The sequence below is a fragment of the Schistocerca nitens genome, chromosome 5 (assembly GCF_023898315.1).
Source record: "Schistocerca nitens isolate TAMUIC-IGC-003100 chromosome 5, iqSchNite1.1, whole genome shotgun sequence".
Classification (NCBI taxonomy): Eukaryota; Metazoa; Arthropoda; class Insecta; order Orthoptera; family Acrididae; genus Schistocerca; species Schistocerca nitens.
The window spans coordinates 545,506,844-545,525,456 of NC_064618.1; the positions used below are offsets into that span (position 1 = coordinate 545,506,844).

Sequence of the window (18,613 nt, forward strand, 5' to 3'; positions counted from 1 at the left end):
CGTCATATCACACTGAAAGTTAAACCCTGCAAAAGTGATCAACAGATCATGAAATATGGGAAGACAATTCCTCAATTACACTGCCCTTCCGACAATGAATGCTTTAATATCTTAGCATGAAACTGATCTCCAACAGGCTTTATCACCATATACTATATCGATGTACTAAACACACAATTCGTATCCATGCAAAATCGCCGCTTCTGCATCCTGCATATAGCTATTGACCACCAGAGACTTGTACATATACAAGACAGGCGGCAAGAGCATATGCACCATGTATGCCCCTTTCAGCATTAGATATTTCCTGTGAGCTCGGTAGGTCATCCACCACACCCAATGGTCACAAGTCATCTTTCCCCGAACACACACTGACCCAATGCGTGGCCAGAGCGTCCTCAGCAGATCGTGGTCACTCTCCGAACTGTTGTACAAAGGCTGGGCTGGTTCCCCTCAGCACATAAGCGTTACTGTTTCTGTCCCCGACCTGCTTGCTTGCTTGCTTTCTACTCCCATCTCCAGTCTCAAAGGTCAAATCTTAACTTGTAATTTACAAAATGATGTATTGAGAAGAATATTATGTATGTTATTCTGAAATTGTATTATTTCTAAGGATTGTACTTGATTATTCAATGTTAAATAAATATTTTTATTATTATTAAATACAGACGTATACTGTCTCCTTGGTAAATACAAAAGTAGAAAAATATAACACAAGTCACTTTACACACAAAATAAAAGTACAGAATACAAAAATGCTGTCGATGCCAAAATAATGGCTCCATTTAACACAGAAAACGCATCTCTGCATTGATTAACTAAAGATGTAAACATACAACAGCTTCGGTGCACCAGTTGGCAAACTACAACAGAGATGGCAGCACCAAGCTGGAAGGGGGAACCACAGTCTATGTTAGACTGTGGGGGGGGAACACTGATGAACATGAACTTATAGCGAAAATAAAAAAAGTGGGAACTATAGTTCCCATTGGTTACGAAAGAGTTAAACAAAAAAGTGCTTTTTATCGTTATTATTTGATATTTATCATTGACAATTCATGTGATGATGCAGGTACTCTTCGTACTAATTATCATTTAGGTACCTTGTGAAGCATTCAGATTTGTTCACGTTGGTAAGCCTGCATTCGATGCCTATGTAGGGTTGGTACCAAGGTTGGTACTTGTCACTGATGACGTCTATTTATATGTTTATCATGCACGCGTGTTGTGTTGCTATCAGCTGTCGTCAGCGCAATGATACCAATCCCGTCAGTGACGCACTTTGTAATAAGTTAGGAAGAAGTTTTCTGATAAAATGACTAGGCGTTGTGTTGTGTTACTTGAGAGAAATGAAACAAACATGTACCTCAGTACTACGGAATTATTACTGAAAATTGTAGATGCAGTACTGCAGGAGCCTTCGAATCCGAAAGCTAGGACATATAAGCTAGCTAGTCCAGCTGTTTCAGAGAAACTTCGTGCTACCGTTGGAGCTATGGAATGTTTGCGTGAAATGGGTTTCCAAGAGGTGGTTGACATTTGATTGACCTACTGAGTTCAAACGAATTGATTCTGTAGTTATTGTTATTCTGGGTACTAATAATATTTCCTATGTTGAATGAGGGAATTGCCACTTAATATACAACACTCATATGTGCAGGATGCTTATTGTTTTTTCTCCTGTACCAACGATCGTAGCCATGTGGAGTTTGCATGATGCTCCAGCCACATATAAATAATACAGTTTCCTTCCTATATTGTAATTGCCCAGCGAAATAGGGCATGGCCGTAAACGTAGTGTAAGTTGTATTTAGCATTTTCTGCTTTTGGTCAGTAGCAGTTAAATAGTTCTCATACAGGAACAGTTGCAAACTGACAAATACAATAAGCAATAAAATAAAATATCAACAGTTGTGTTTTACAACGAAGTAGCTTGTCAAGTGTTCTTGCAAAAGCACACTTTGATTGGTAAGGTATGAATATGCCATCATTTGCATTGACGACTGAGAGAGTATCGCCATCCCTATGTGTGGAGAGTAGCAAAAGTTCTCCACAGTTATGATGTAGAGTGTTTGCATGAGAAATGTTGGAATCTGCAAATTTGAGAAACAAGTTTTTTGCACACAAGAAGCCTCCAAGGGTTGAAAATGGTTCAAATGGCTCTGAGCACTATGGGACTTACTTCTGAGGTCATCAGTCCCCTAGAACTTAGAACTACTGAAACCTAACTAACCTAAGGACATCACACACATCCATACCCAAGGCAGGATTCGAACCTGCGACCGTAGCGGTCACGCGGTTCCAAACTGAAGCGCCTAGAACCGCACGGCCGCACCGGCCGGCCTCCAAGGGTTGAAAATATAACTTGAATATCCAGGTGGTTTGTGCTGAAAGCATTAGTTAAAATAATTGCAGTTGTTCTTTGGGCTGCTCAATAAGCCAGTCACTTTGTGCAACCTTGAAGAATTCTCTCATTGGAGAGGAATTGGATTTCCTGCATTGTTGTCCATAACTGATTGAGAACTTTTCTTATTATATGACCTAATACTTGTAGCAGCACAATCTGCTGTATGCATTTTTTTTTTTTTTTAAATTAGTAGCCTACTTCTTTTATTTCCTATGATAGTGACTTTAAATTATTCACAGAGTTCTTTTCAGTTTCTCCTAAAAAAAACTAACTTTCTCTCTCCAACCCGCCCCCTCTTCTCCGTCCCTCCCCTTTTTTTATCAAGCTTTTGTATAGATTGTAGATTAACATCTATAACTGTATGGTATGTTTTGAATATACTTTCTTACATTTGATAGGGAATAATTTGAAACCAAACTATACTAACATGGAGCAACTGGTCCTTTTTTTCATCCTGTTGTTGTGTGTATCATGATCTTGGCTATCACATTTGCCTTGTTTTACATGAAATCACGTAGTTGCCATTGACTTCAGATCACAGATGTTTGTGAAAATTTGGTATTATGAAGCACGTTATGGAAGGGGGTTGATAAAAATTTTCAAGAATTTTTTAATCAGGTTGCAATGTGAACAATTTTCACAAATTGATGCCGAGAGATAGTGACTTATGATTTTGTAACCACTATGACTTTTTTTATTTATGAATGTTGCATTCAATTTGGTGTCATATAAAAAGATAAGAGAATAAACTGAAATATGTACAAATCTGTAACTGAAATCAAGCGTAACTATCGCAATTTTTGTTTTTCATAATATCTATTAACATACTTTTCAACATTAAACAAAAAAATCAATCAATACACAAAATAACAATGAATTCAGTGTAGCAGCACGAGTCGGACAACACTGGCCCTGTGTGTGTTTTTTATCTCAGTCTTCTGATTTTGTACTTACTATGTGCCTGTCAGCTTTTCTAAGTACCTCTTCTGTCTGGTAAGTTAGCTGAAAGTAGTACACAAGTTTTAGCTGGTAACAGAAATGTGACTGCTGTGGATAAGCAACAGTTTTATAACTGCTCTACGAGGAGATTTCTGCTGTCAGATTTAAATCTTGTTTGTTCTCTAACATAGATTTTGGAGATCAGTAAAGTAGTAATTAACTCTTTCTTGTTTTCCCTTACACTTTCTTCATAATACATCTCTGATTGTTTAGGGGATCAGAAAACATTTGACTCAAGTGTGGTACAGGCCGTCCGCCCCCGTCCATCCCCTCTTAAATTGTAATGTGTTGACAGACTGATTAGTAGTGTAGCCCAAGGTCTGGGTTAGGTTGAAAGATAATTTGGGTGAGAGTTAGCAAAGCCAGTGAATGTGATTACCAAATAAGGATTTTGGTGACAGACTGACCTCTAGCAAAGCTTAATGTTTACATTCTTGCCATATTTGTGTGCAGTTTTGCATATTTAATCCTCTTCATCATGGAAGTTGAGCAATGTAAAAGGAAGCTGTAAAGTGGGAAACCGAATAGGTAAGGATGCAGAAACATATGGTCAGACTTTTTATCGTGATGAAGATATAAGTTGAATTTCTGCTAATAAAAGAGACTGTCTCCCTGTCCCTTCAGAAAATGGCAAAAGAATGTGTAAGACAGAAGACTCATTTTGTGTAATCTGAAAGAAGTGTACTTAGCTTTCAAAGAAAAATATCTGTCTGATAAAATTGAATTTATAATGTATTGTGAACTGCAATGAAAAGAATGCATTACTGTAAACAGTCATGTAATGAATAATGTTTGCAAATACATTTATCACCAAAATCCAAAACTGATGATGCATGCTGTACATGTGAAAGAACTGTACACTGCACTTTATACAGATACATTGCAATCTGGAAAATGAGGAATGCATGCTGCAATGTTGTTTTCAATGTCCCAATGAATATGAACAGCATAAATTTTTTTACTAGAGCTGGAATATCAGATTGTGAAAATGTTATTTGCAAGCAATGGATGCAAACTTACTGAGTTGCATTGGACACATTAATGATGGCAGTCAATAAATTTGTTGAGTATCTTGTCCAAGAACTTCAAAACTTGACACAACATCATTACATATCCCAATAAAAGTCAATACTTAAAATCAAGGAAGGAGTCACTCCCTGATAATTTATGCATCATTATCATGGACTCTTGAAAAAACTATACAAGTTTGCTTCATGATGCTGCACAAGGATTTCGCTGGCAGAACATTTAAATAACTGTTCCTCATTTCATTGTGTACAGTAAAGCAAAAGATTGTATTAAGCCACTGTCGTCATGTTGTGTAAGTGACTATTTGTGGCATAATCCAGACACATTTTATGTTTTCCAGAAAACTGCTCTCACATGTATACTGAAACACCACACATACATAATCATTTATCTCAATGATGGCAGCTCTACACAGTATAAAAGCTGTAACAACATCGTACATTTGTGCCATTACAAGCAAGATCATTGGGTATCTCCAGAAAGGATTTTTTTTTTTTTTTGGCCACTAGTCATTGGGGGTGAAGAGGCATGTTTCTACCAAATGTTTGGCGACAATAGCAAGTTTACAGCATCCATATGACAATTACATTTTAAGTCCAAAAGACCTGTTTACATTTGCCAAAACTAATGTACAAGAAAAACAAACATTTTGTTTTTTGCAGCAGAGGAGATAGCAAAATTCACAAATATATTACAAAAATGATATGGAACAGGTTCTTCCATCCCTAGGTTGAGGGTTAATCACTTTTTCAAGCCACTTAATGAAAGCAGGCTGCTTGTAAAGCATGTTTCACCATCTATTAAAGTCACACAAGTTCATTTTGGGTTTCAGAACAAAGCCTCTGCCATTTTTAAAGAAGAAATGTTTGTCAGGGCTATATACAATAACCAGTAGAGGGTTGAAAAAATTTTGGATATTGGAGAAGGTCTAATTCATGAGACCAGGTGAACCTACCTGTTTATTCATTGCTACTTCATGCTGATGTTTGCTGGGTTCCTTATTAAAATATTTGAATGACTGCCTGCCTTTAGCACTAGCACCAGTTGCTTAAGCAGAGTTAACTTAGTTCCCCTTACTATTGCTGAGAACTTCTAGTGGGAACCAAGATGGTTAAGTTTGGCACTAGAAGTACTCATGTCTGGGAATGTACCATTGTCCAGCTACAAACAAAATACCACAAAACACATTCAAATCTTCTGCATTTTCAGGACCAATGAATAGGGTATTACGTATGTCATTAACTGATCGCCTGGTGTCCCTTGCCCACTACAAGTTTGTTTACATATGATTCAGTTGAGTCTGATCTTCCCAGAGTGGTTTGTACCTGCTGCTTTGCTTGTGGTCTTTATTCATTCTGTAGTACTGTACAACAGTAATCATTCACTACAGCACAGAACACAAGCAGTATGTACATTTAATTTTAATGTGTTACTGTTGACCTTGATGAAATACATGTCTATGGATTACGATGACATGATGTTATTGTACGATGAAGTTCAGTGTAATGGGAGAGTTGCCGGTCAATTGTATGTGGAGCATTTCGCACATCACAGACATCTTTGCACTCCCTCTTTGCTCTGGTGTACCAGCAGGCCTTGGAGACAGGTACATCCGCCACCACAACTGGTGCTCCATGGCAGCACCGCATGCCCAACTTTGAAGAGATTGAACTCTATGCAGTGGAAGAGGACAGGATGACATACCAGAAACATAACTGATAGACTGAATGTGTATCACCAAATTGTCTGGCATTTTTTGATGGGCAGCAGATATGCTCAAACCACCATCAGGAGGCACAGGCAATGCAGCACAGGATTGTGTCTCATGAGCCCATTCCAGCAAGTGGTTCTTGCACTGATGTGTAGAAACGCCAGTCTTCCCATGGCAGATCCTTTCCACGGATGAAGTCGACTTCACCAAGAAAGTTATTCACAGCTCCCACAACAGTCTCGTGGGCTGATGGAAACCCCCAGGCTGAGCACCCTCATGTGTTTCACAAACGATATGGTCTGAACATTTTGACAAGGTTCCTGGATGGACATATAATTGGGCCATACTTTGTACCACCCCACCTTATGGGTGTTGTGCACTTTTGATTGCTTGACAGCATACTACATGGGCTCATGGAAGATGTGCCACAGCAAGTCCATGAAAATATGGATTCAGCAAGATGCATACCTCATTTTTCATGGGCGGCCAGAGATCATCTGAACCAGTGATTTGAGCAGCAGTGGATAGGTCATAATAGCCTGATTGCTTGGCCTCCACTGTCTCCCAACTTGAACCCGTTAGACTACTACCTGTGAGGTCATTTGAAATTCTTGTTTTACAAGACCCTTTTGGCATCCGAGTAAGACCTTCTGGAGCAGATTTTGGCTGTGCCAGATGCTGAAAGTTTAGGGATTGGTGACTGCATGTATTGGAATGTGGTACAGAGGCTCTGTACCCGTGTTGATATCGGTGGTCATCAGACCAAGCCCTACTTGAAAGTGGACCTGGATGACATGCAGCAGGAATGAGGAAATAACACTTGTTGGTGGTATTTTGGGTGTAAAGGGAAACTGCTACGTTTCTGGAATGAGTTCCCATGCTAAACTTAACTGTCTGGGTCCAGAGTCTCAAAGTCTGTAAAGGGATTTAGTTATACCATGTATACCTTTGGATCAGACACAATATTCCCCATTGATATCTTATTTAAAACAATCAACAATTTTAGTATGTTATGTATGTACTTCATGTGACTTGAAGATCTTTTGTTGTAGTCTAACTAAGAGTGAAAAAATGAAATAAATATATTTTTATTTATGCTCTGTCAGTTCCAGATCACTGAACAGAAAAAACACAATCCTAGTTTTTAATTTTGAAAAGTGTGATAATAGACATTATGTGAAAAAAAATTTAATATTGTAAAACTTGTGATTTTGCTGGCAAAAATTTCAGCAATTTAAGAAAATAAATCTTTAGAAACTACTGTCCTCACAGCTTTGTAAATATTTGTATGCATACTTCCGACATTTCAATAATTTTATATAATAGTTGGTCCTTTTATCTTTCCAATGGCACCATACCAAATAAAATGGCCTCATAAATTAGAAAGTTTGTGAAAACAAACTTACTTTAAAAATTATGCCCTAAACATGGGTCCAGGAATTCTTGAAAAATTATTTTAACCCTCTTTTATTATGTACTCCTTTCTAGCAACAATTTTTCAAAAAAACATATGCGACATGAGGGCAACAAGATTTCTTTATTTTCAGTAATTTTATATGAAATGAGCCTGTTGTACACTTAGAAAATAGGCTATTCTACTTTATCAGTTTAAGATGGGGAATCAATTATATGCAACAAAAACGTACATTTACTAAACACTAATTTCTATAGAATTATAGTGGTGATTTGTCTGCAAATAGATGATGATTCTGTGTGCAGACTGATGGAGTTTTCTAATTTGCTCCTCATTATAAATGTGGGATAAACATTAATTAACTGTACCTTCTGTAATATGTGCCAAAATTCCACCTTTCACAATAGAATATTGTTATATGTATAGTGAAATTTAGTTCTTTCTCAGAAGGATCTTTAAAGTCAGTCCTTCAGAAGAATTAATGAAGTAGTGCGTAAAGATGTCTCTCTGACTTTTTAATACTTTGTTGAGGTTGAAAACAGTAGCAAGAAGTCAGATAATTGGTTCATGTTAACACTTTCAATATGTTTTTGTTTCATTTTTTTATATTTTATATAATATGTTGGTTTTAATTGGAGCTATGTTCTCTATTTGACCTGTTTACAGATGGATGACAAATTGGTTCTGTCACCAGAAGCGTCACTGGAGAACATAAGACAGATACGCTCAGAAATAGTTAATAGAAGGCGTAATTATGAAACATTCAATGCTGTTAACAATTCAAGTGAAATGTCTTCAGCAAGCTCTGAAGGTGCTAGTGCTACACGGCACGTAAGTCATTTCATCATGGGTGTGTGAAACAAATTGTAAATTATTATTATTATTATTATTTCTCTTTCCTGTCTCAGATGTTATGTCTGGTTAAAAATGGAAAGTGATGCGAACCTTGATCAAGCGTGACTTCCTTTTAACTGTACGATATATGTTACATTGCATTTAGGAACTTTCGGGTAGCTGAACATGTATCAATAATTACAGATTTCTGTAGTTGTATATATACGTTTGGGTGTAGCTGTATTGCGTTGATGTACTGGTGGATATTGTGTGGTATGACTCCTGTAGTTGATAGTATGATTGGTATGATGTCAACTTTATCCTGATGCCACATGTCTTTGACTTCCTCAGCCAGTTGGATGTATTTTTCAATTTTTTCTCCTGTTTTATTCTGTATATTTGTTGTATTGGGTATGGATATTTCGATTAGTTGTGTTAATTTCTTCTTTTTATTGGTGAGTATGATGTCAGGTTTGTTATGTGGTGGTGTTTTATCTGTTATAATGGTTCTGTTCCAGTATAATTTGTATTCATCATTCTCCAGTACATTTTGTGGTGCATACTTGTATGTGGGAACGTGTTGTTTTATTAGTTTATGTTGTATTGCAAGTTGTGGATGTATTATTTTTGCTACATTGTCATGTCTTCTGGTGTATTCTGTATTTGCTAGTATTGTACATCCACTTGTGATGTGATATACTGTTTCTATTGATGTGATATACTGTTTCTATTTGTTGTTTGCAAAGTCTGCATTTATCTGTTGTGGTATTGGGATCTTTAATAATATGCTTCCTGTAATATCTGGTGTTTATTGTTTGATCCTGTATTGCAATCATGAATCCTTCCATCTCACTGTATATATTACCTTTTCTTAGCCATGTGTTGATGCGTCTTGATCGATGTGTGGCTGTGTTAGATGATACGGGTGCTTGCCATGTAGTGTTTTCTTTTTCCAATTTACTTTCTTCGTATCTGTTGATGTTATGTGATTTAAAGGGTTGTAGAAGTGGTTATGAAATTGCAATGGTGTAGCTGATGTATTTATATGGGTGATTGCTTTGTGTATTTTGCTAGTTTCTGCTCGTTCTATAAAGAATTTTCTTAAATTGTCTACCTGTCCATAATGTAGGTTTTTTATGTCGATAAATCCCCTTCCTCCTTCCTTTCTGCTTGATGTGAATCTTTCTGTTGCTGAATGTATGTGATGTATTCTATATTTGTGGCATTGTGATCATGTAAGTGTATTGAGTGCTTCTAGGTCTGTGTTACTCCATTTCACCACTCCAAATGAGTCAGTCAATATTGGTATAGCATAGGTATTTATAGCTTTTGTCTTGTTTCTTGCTGTCAATTCTGTTTTCAGTATTTTTGTTAGTCTTTGTCTATATTTTTCTTTTAGTTCTTCTTTAATATTTGTATTATCTATTCCTATTTTTTGTCTGTATCCTAGATATTTATAGGCATCTGTTTTTTCCATCGCTTCTATGCAGTCGCTGTGGTTATCCAATATATAATCTTCTTGTTTAGTGTGTTTTCCCTTGACTATGCTATTTTTCTTACATTTGTCTGTTCCAAAAGTCATATTTATATCATTGCTGAATATTTCTGTTATCTTTAGTAATTGGTTGAGTTGTTGATTTGTTGCTGCCAGTAGTTTTAGATCATCCATGTATAGCAAATGTGTGATTTTGTGTTGGTATGTTCCAATAATATTGTATCCATAATTTGTATTATTTAGTATGTTGGATAGTGGGTTCAGAGCAAGGCAGAACCAGAAAGGACTTAATGAGTCTCCTTGGTATATTTCACGCTTAATCTGTATTGGCTGTGATGCAATATTATTTGAATTTGTTTAGATGTTAAGTGTGGTTTTCCAATTTTTCATTACTATGTTTATGAACTGTATCGAACTGTATCAATTTAGGATCTACTTTGTATATTTCCAATATTTGTAGTAACCCTGAGTGGGGTACACTATCAAAAGCTTTTCGGTAATCAATGTATGCGTAGTGTAGCGACCTTTGTTTAGTTTTAGCTTTGCCCAAACTCTTTGCCCTTACATATGTCTGCCTGTGTCTGTATAAGTGCGGATGGATATCTGTGTGTGTGTGTGTGTGTGTGTGTGTGTGTGTGTGTGTATACTTGTCCCTTTTCCCCCCTAAGGTAAGTCTTTCCACTCCTGGAATTGGAATGACTCCTTACCCTCTCCCTTAAAACCCACATCCTTTCATCTTTCCCTCCCCTTCCCTCTTTCCTGATGAAGCAACTGTGGGTTGCGAAAGCTTGAAATTTTGTGTGTGTGTTTGTGTGTTTTTTTTATTGTGTCTATCTACCAGCGCTTTCCCGTTTGGTAAGTCACAGAATCTTTGTTTTTAATGTGTTAAATAATTTAGTTAGATGTGGATGTGTTGAGGTGAACTTCTTTAGCCAGAAATTTGCCATTTTATCTTTTCCAGGGGCTTTCCAATTGTGCGTAGAATTAATTGCTTGGATGACTTCATGTTGCAAAATTATCACTTCAGGCATTTGTGGTATCATCTTGTATGTGTCTGTTTCTGCTTGTATCTACCGTGCATGCCTGTTATGTTGTACCGAGTTTGACCATATGTTGCTCCAGAAGTGTTCCATGTCTGTTATGTTTGGTGGGTTGTCTATTTTAATGTGTGTGTTATCTATTGTCTGATAAAATTTCTTTTGGTTTGTGTTGAGTGTTTGGTTTTGTTTCCTTCTATTTTCACTTTTTTTTGTATCTTCTGAGTCGTTTGGCCAATGCTTGTAATTTCTGCTTCTTTTCATCTAATTGCTCTATCGCTTCTTGTTGTGAGATTGTACCTAACCTTTTTCGTTTTTTGTCTGATATTTCATTTCTTGTAAATTGTGTTAGCTGTCTAATGTCTTTTCTCAGTTTTTCTATTCTGATCTGTAGCCTGTGTTGCCATGCTGGTTTTGTGGGTTTCTTCTGTGTGTTGGTTTGTTCTGATCTCTGCCTAGTGTGTATATTTAGTGTAGTGAGTGCTCCTATATAAACCAGTAGTTGTAACTCTTCCATAGTTGTATTTTCATTTATTTTGTTGTGTATGATTGTGTTGATAGTTTTTATTGTTGTTTCGACTTGTGGGTTATTTGGCGGTCTATGCAAGAATGGTCTAATGTCTGTATTTGCATCTTTGCACAAAAATAGCAATAATAATAATAATAATAAAGCATATTATTAAAGATCCCAATACCACAACAGATAAATGCAGACTTTGCAAACAACAAATAGAAACAGTAGATCACATCACAAGCGGATGTATAATACTAGCAAATACAGAATACACCAGAAGACATGACAATGTAGCAAAAATAATACATCAGCAACTTGCCATACAACATAAACTAATAAAACAACACGTTCCCACATACAAGTATGCACCACAAAATGTACTGGAGAATGATGAATACAAATTATACTGGAACAGAACCATTATAACAGATAAAACACCACATAACAAACTTGACATCATACTCACCAATAAAAAGAAGAAATTAACACAACTAATCGAAATATCCATACCCAATACAACAAATATACAAAAGAAAACAGGAGAGAAAATTGAAAAATACATCCAACTGGCTGAGGAAGTGAAGGACATGTGGCATCAGGATAAAGTTGACATTATACCAATTATACTATCAACTACAGGAGTCATACCACACAATATCCACCAGTACATCAATGCAATACAGCTACACCCAAACGTATATACAAAACTACAGAAATCCGTAATTATTGATACATGTTCAATTACCCAAAAGTTCCTAAATGCAAATAACATATACCGTACAGTTAAAAGGAAGTCACGCTTGATCAAGGTCCGCGTCACTTTCCATTTTTGACCAGACATAACGTCTGAGAAAAGAAAGAAAGAAATAATAATAATAATAATAATAATAATAATAATAATAATAATTATTATTATTACTACTATTTTGTGTTGATTACAGCTAACATTAACATGTGTTCTCATCACACATTGCCTAGTACTCTTACATTAAGTAGTTGTAATAGGAAACTCATTTTAATGTATGAAAAATGAGGCCATTTGGACCTGTGGAGGTCCATCCAATTAGATTACCAAAGTCAGTGTCTTGGTTACATGCTACTTTATTGAAACTGATTACCGATTTAGGCTTTGCAGTCAACGTTGGACCTAATGCTTGCAGAAGTGACACATTTGCACATAGTCAGAAACGACTGTGTGCCTACACATTGCTGTCATAATCATTAATCTGATGACAGCTGCAAAGCTGAAACTGGTTACCAGTTTTTATAATGTAGCACATGTCTAAGACTTTTGACTTTTATAATAATTGTAATGTAGCTGGATACTTCTACCACCATTGGTATCCAGCCTGTTCCTTCAGGTTATGTTTAATTCTGAGTTTATTATTTCATGGCTGTAGGATTTACTTATGGGTTTAACAAACTTTCTGTTACAGCTATTGCAAATTGACGTTAGCAATATGGCCAGTAATTTGACAGATTACTCTTATTTCCTTTCTTGAGTATTAATGTGACCCATGCTACTTCCTAGTCTTTAGGTACAGATCTTTTGCCATGTGAGTGCTTGTATATGATTGCCAAGTATGGAGCTATTGTATCAGCATACTCTGAAAGAAACCTGACTGGTATACTATCTGGACCGGAGGTCATGTCTTTATTAAGTGATTTAAGTTGCTTTGCTCCACCAAGGATATCTACAATTAAGTCACTCATGCTGGCAGTTGTACTTCATACAAGTTTTGGAATATCTACTTTGTCTTCTTTGGTGAAGGAAGTTTTGTAAACCATGCATAGTAGCTCTACTTTAGAGGTATTGTCATCAGTGACATTACCATTGCTGTTGTGTAGTGAAGGTACTGGCAGTGTCTTGTTGCTGGTGTACTTTACATATAACGAAAACCTCTTTGGTTTTTTTGACAGATTTAAAGACAAAGTTTTGTTGTAGAAACTGTTAAAAGCACTTCGCATTGAAATCCGCACTAAATTTTGAGCTTCAGTAAAACATCACCAATCTCGGATATTCTGAGTTCTTTTAAATTTGGCATGCTTTTTTTGTTGCTTCTGTGGCAGTGTTCTGACCTGTTTATATACCAAGGGTGATCAGTACCATTTCTTATTAATTTATTTGACATATGTTTCTCAGCTGCCATTGATACTTGTTGTTTGACATTTGGTGTATGCTTACATAGTCAGATTGGAAGGAGTGGAGACGCTGTCTTAGGAAAGTGTCAAGTAAATTTGTAACTGTTTTTTTTTAGATATATTTTGCATTTATTTTTGATGGATTTGGATGTTATGGTGTTCAGTCTTATTACAGTGACCTGGTGCTCACTATTCCCTGTATCAGGAGAAAGCATTCAGTCCGATATTGGGCAACATTTAATGCTTACCACCAACTTAAAATGTGTATCAGGAGATCCATGTGAAACTTTCACACTTTTATAGTTTAAATTAAAGTATGTGAAATTAGTGTATATTTTCGGACAAGGAGAGTTATGGGAATGAAGGGACATCTTTAAAAATGAACCAAATGATGGGGAATAATAATCATAAATTTATGATTCATCCTTGAATATACATTTATAAGGGCCGTTCAAAAAGAAACAAGCCAGAGTCTGGAATGCACAAACCGGTGACAGGAGGGTAATGTCGTGGCGTGTGTAACTAGGTGTGGTTCCACCCAGAGCATGGAAGTTCACAGCCTATCGCCAGAGGGCATGCGAGCACATCATGTGACTATACAGACCTAGCAGCAGCAGCATGCATCAATCATCCAATGCTGTCAGTCACAGGCTATGCTGGCGTTCTTCTTCAACCAGGATGGTCCCCTTCTGACCGCTTCCTGCATCCTGGGACAACAGTGAGTGCCCAGTGTTACTTGCAAACCTTGACCATCCTTCGCCAAGCGATCAAATCAAAACGACCAAGCAATCTCACCTGTGGGGTCATTCAGCTTCACGACAATGCAAAGCTTCATACAACCAACACAGTCACAGCACTCCTGCAGAAATTCAAATGGGAGGTTCTCAGCCACCCTCCATAAAGTCAGAACCTCTCTCCCTGTGATTACGCTATTTTTGATCACCTTGGGACAAACGATTTGCCTCAGATGATGACGTCCAGCTTACATGCGGAACTGGTTAACATTTCAGCCCCGGTAATTTTATGAGACAGCCATTCACCGTCTTGCATCATAGTGGGACAAGTGTCTCAACAACCAGGGTCAATACTTCTAACATACAGGTACTGGTTTCTGTAATTATGCCTCCGGCTTGTTTCTTTTTGAACTCCTCTTATACATGCATTGTTGCTTGTAATTCCTAACTTTCAACCATAATATTTACATTTACCTGTTGTTGAAGACAAGTTTAAGGAGAAACATAAATTAAAAAAATGCAAAAGTAAATAAATGTAAAATTTATAGGTCGGAATATCGTGTACACTTCTTACCTGGTATAGCACTAAGGCCACAATAACCTCTAACTGTGTTTTGAGATTTTAATTGTACTTTGTACTTTATGTAAGTACATAAGGCCTTAGTTGCAATAGATAACTCCCAGTTCAAGGTGACAATGACAGACATTTTTGTCATTTCAGAAAGTATGTTGTTGTGGTTGTGGTCTTCAGTCTGAAGGCTGGTTTGATACAACTCTCCAGGTTACTCTATCCTGTGCAAGCCTCTTCATCTCTGAATACTGAGTGGGAAGGCGCAGTGGTTTGCACACTGGACTCGCATTCGGGAGGACGACGGTTTAAACCCGTGTCCAACCTTCCTAATTTAGGTTTTCCGTGATTTCTGTAAATCGTTTCAGGTAAATGCTGGGATGGTTTCTTTGAAAGGGCATGGCCTGTTTCCTTCCTCATCTTTCCCCAATCCAAGCTTGTGCTCCATCTCTAATGACCTCATTGTCGATGAGACATTTAACACTAATCTCCTCCTCCCCCTCCATCTCTGAATAATTACTGCAACCTACACCCTTCTGAATCTGCTTATGGCCTACCTCTATGATTTTTACTCCCCCCATCCCCCCACTTCCCTTCAACACTAAATCAGTTATCCCTTGATGTTTTCTATCGACTGATTCCTTCTTCTATTCAGGTTGTGCCAAAAATTTCTTTTCTTCCAAATTGTATTCAACTTCTCCTCATCAGTTTTGTGATCAGTCCATCTAATCTTCAGCATTCTTTTGTATCACCACATTTCAAAAGCTTCACTTTAATTCCTTTGCCAAATTTTTATGTGGTTTTCTTTACTGCTTGCTCGATATATATATTGAATAACTTCGGGGATGGGCGACAACCCTGTTTCACTCCATTCTCTAACACTGATTCCTTTTCATGCTCCTCAACTCTTATAGCAGTTATAAGAGTTGAGGAGCTAGCTTCTGTGCAAGGTGTAAATAGCCTTTTACTCCCTGTATTTTATCCCTGGTACCTTCAGAATTTCATGGAGGGTATTCAAGTCAACATTGTCAAAAACTTTCTGTAAGTCTACGAACACTGTGAATATAGGTTTACCTTTCCTTAACCTTCTTCTAAGATAAGTCATAGGGTCAGTATAGCCTCATGTGTTCCCATATTTCTCTGCAATCCAAACTGATATTCCCTGAGGTTGGATCCTACAGTTTTCCCATTCTTCTGTAAAGAATTTGTGTTAGTATTTTGCAACTGTGACGTACTAAACTGGTAGTCTGATAAGATTCATACCTGTTGGCACCTGCTTTCTTTGGAATTGGAGTTACTACATTCTCCGCCTGTCTCATATGTCTTGCACACCAGATGGAGCTGAGCGAGGTGGCACAGTGGTTAGGACACTGGACTCGCATTTGGGATGACGGTTCAAACCCATGTCCCGTCATCCTGATTTAGGTTTTCCGAGACTTCCCGAAATCACTTCATACAAATGCTAGGATGGTTCCTTTGAAAGGGCATGGCTGACTTCCTTCCCCATCCTTCACTAATCCAATGGGACCAATGACCTCGCTGTGTGGTCCCCTCCCCACCAATTCAACCAACCAACTAACCAGATGGAAGAGTCTTTGTCATGGCTGGCTCTCCCAAGGCTATTGGTGGCTCTGACAGAATGTTGTCTAATCCTTGTTGGGGCCTTGCTTTGGTTTAGGTCTTTCAGTGCTCTGTCAAATTCTTCTTGCAGTACCACATCTCCCACTCTTCTTTATTTATGTCCTCTTCCATTTCTATAACATTGCCTGCAAGTTCACCTTCCTTGTATAGGAGCCCTATATACTCCTTCCACCTTTCAGCTTTCCCTTCTTGCATAGGACTGGTTTTCCATCTGAGCTCTTGATATTCATATAGCTGCCTCTCTTTTCTCCAAAGACCTCTGTAATTTTCCTGTGGGCAATATCTGTCTTTACCTTAGCGACATGCGCTTATGTATCCTTACGTTTGTTCTCTAGTCATTCCTGCTTTGCCATTTTCCACTTCCAGTCAATCTCATTTTTAAGACATTTGTGTTCTCTTTTGCCTGCTTCATTTGCTGCATTTTTATATTTTCTCCTTCCATCGATTAAATTCATTATCTCCTGTGTTATCCAAGAATTTCTACTAAGCCTTGTCTTTTGACCTATTTGAACCTCTGCTGCCATGATGATTTCATCTCTTAAAGCTGCCCATTCATTCTACCCATTAATTCTACTGTATTCCCCTCTGCTGCCCTAATTAGTCATTGGCCAGTGCTCCCTCTGAAACTTGCAACAATCTCTGGTTCTTTCAACTTACCAAAGTCCCATTTCCACAATTTCCTACCTTTTTGTAATTTCTTTAGTTTTAATGTACAGTTCATAACCAATAAATTGCAATCATAGTCCACATCTGCCCTTGGATATGTCTTACAATTTAAAATCTGGTTCTGAAATCTCTGTCTTACCATTATATAATCACTCTGAAACCTTCCAGTATCTCCATGTCTCCTCCTTTAATGATTCTTAAACCATGTGTTAGCAATAATTAAATTATGCTCAGTACAAAATTGTACTGGCAGCTTCCCTGTTCATTCCTTTCGCCCCAGTCTATATTCACCCATAATTTCTTTCCTTCTCTTCCTTTTGCTACTATTGAATTCCACTTCTCCATCACAATTAAATTTTTGTCTCCCTTGTGAATAATTTCTTTTATCTCATCAAATGTTTGTTCAACCTCTTCATCTGCAGAGCTAGTTGGCATACAAACTTATAACACTATGGAAGTTGTGTACTTTGTGTCTGCCTTAGCTACAATAATACGTTCACTATTCTGTTCATGGTAGCTTATCCACATTCCTATTTTCTTGTTCATTATTAAACCTACTCATATCAGATGTCCTGTTCCTGCTGCTACCAAACTTCACTGGTTTCCACTACATCTAACTACAACCTAACCCTTTTTAAATTTTCTGACTTACCTGCCCGATTAAAGGATATGACATTCCATGCTCCAGTACATAGAACGCCACTTCTGTTTTTACTGATGGCAACTTCCTCCTGAGTAGCCCATGTCTAGAGATCTGAATAGGGGGGGGGGACTATTTTACCTCTGGAATATTTTACCCATGAGGATGCCATCATCATTTAACCATACAGTAGAACTGCACGTCCTTGAGAAAAATTATGGCTGTGGTTTTTTCTTGCTTGCAGCGGTTTTTGGTTGATGTTACAAGGCCAGATCAGTCAATCATCCAGACTGCTGCCCCTGCAACTAATGAAAAGGTTGTTGCCCCTCTTCAGGAACCATACTTTTGTCCACGCTCTTAACAAATACACCTCCGACATGGTTGCAACTACATTACGGCTATCTGCATTGCTGAGGCACGTAAGCCACACGACAACAGCAATATCCATGGTTCATGGGAAGAAAGGGGGGGGGGGGGGGGGCAAAGTCAGACAGTATACTCATTTAGAAAAGTCAACTTTTACTTTGGACAGAGATAATTTACTACTGCGGTGGTCTTGGTTATTATCTATGACAATGTCGCAAACAAATTATCCAGCTGATAAGTACTTTAAAACAAATAAAATAATATTTATAATAAAATAACATGAAAATAAAGTCTCTTGTTCATGATTAAATAGTTAGCTTCATAAAATATAGGTATGAAGCTGAGCATCCGTGATGCCCTTTTGTGTATGATAGTGGAAAGTCTCTTTTTATGGTAAAAAAATTTCCACAAATAGT

The 18,613-nt window shown here is 37.4% G+C and overlaps 1 protein-coding gene across 3 annotated transcripts in view; it reads left to right on the top strand.

The window, feature by feature from the left end:
- The first annotated feature begins 1,201 nt into the window (after positions 1-1,201).
- Positions 1,202-18,613, top strand: part of LOC126259273 (peptide-N(4)-(N-acetyl-beta-glucosaminyl)asparagine amidase) — a 60,538-nt gene continuing 43,126 nt past the window's right edge. Inside the window, exons 1-2 of one of the 3 annotated variants that reach the window (XM_049955909.1) lie at positions 1,202-1,528; positions 8,227-8,391. In XM_049955909.1, the coding sequence (XP_049811866.1) occupies positions 1,316-1,528; positions 8,227-8,391 (378 nt within the window). In that variant the 5' untranslated portion in view covers positions 1,202-1,315. Of the gene's footprint in view, positions 1,529-1,635; positions 1,800-3,593; positions 3,935-8,226; positions 8,392-18,613 lie in introns of those variants that run through there. The other 2 variants (XM_049955911.1, XM_049955910.1) reach the window with 2 other exon arrangements.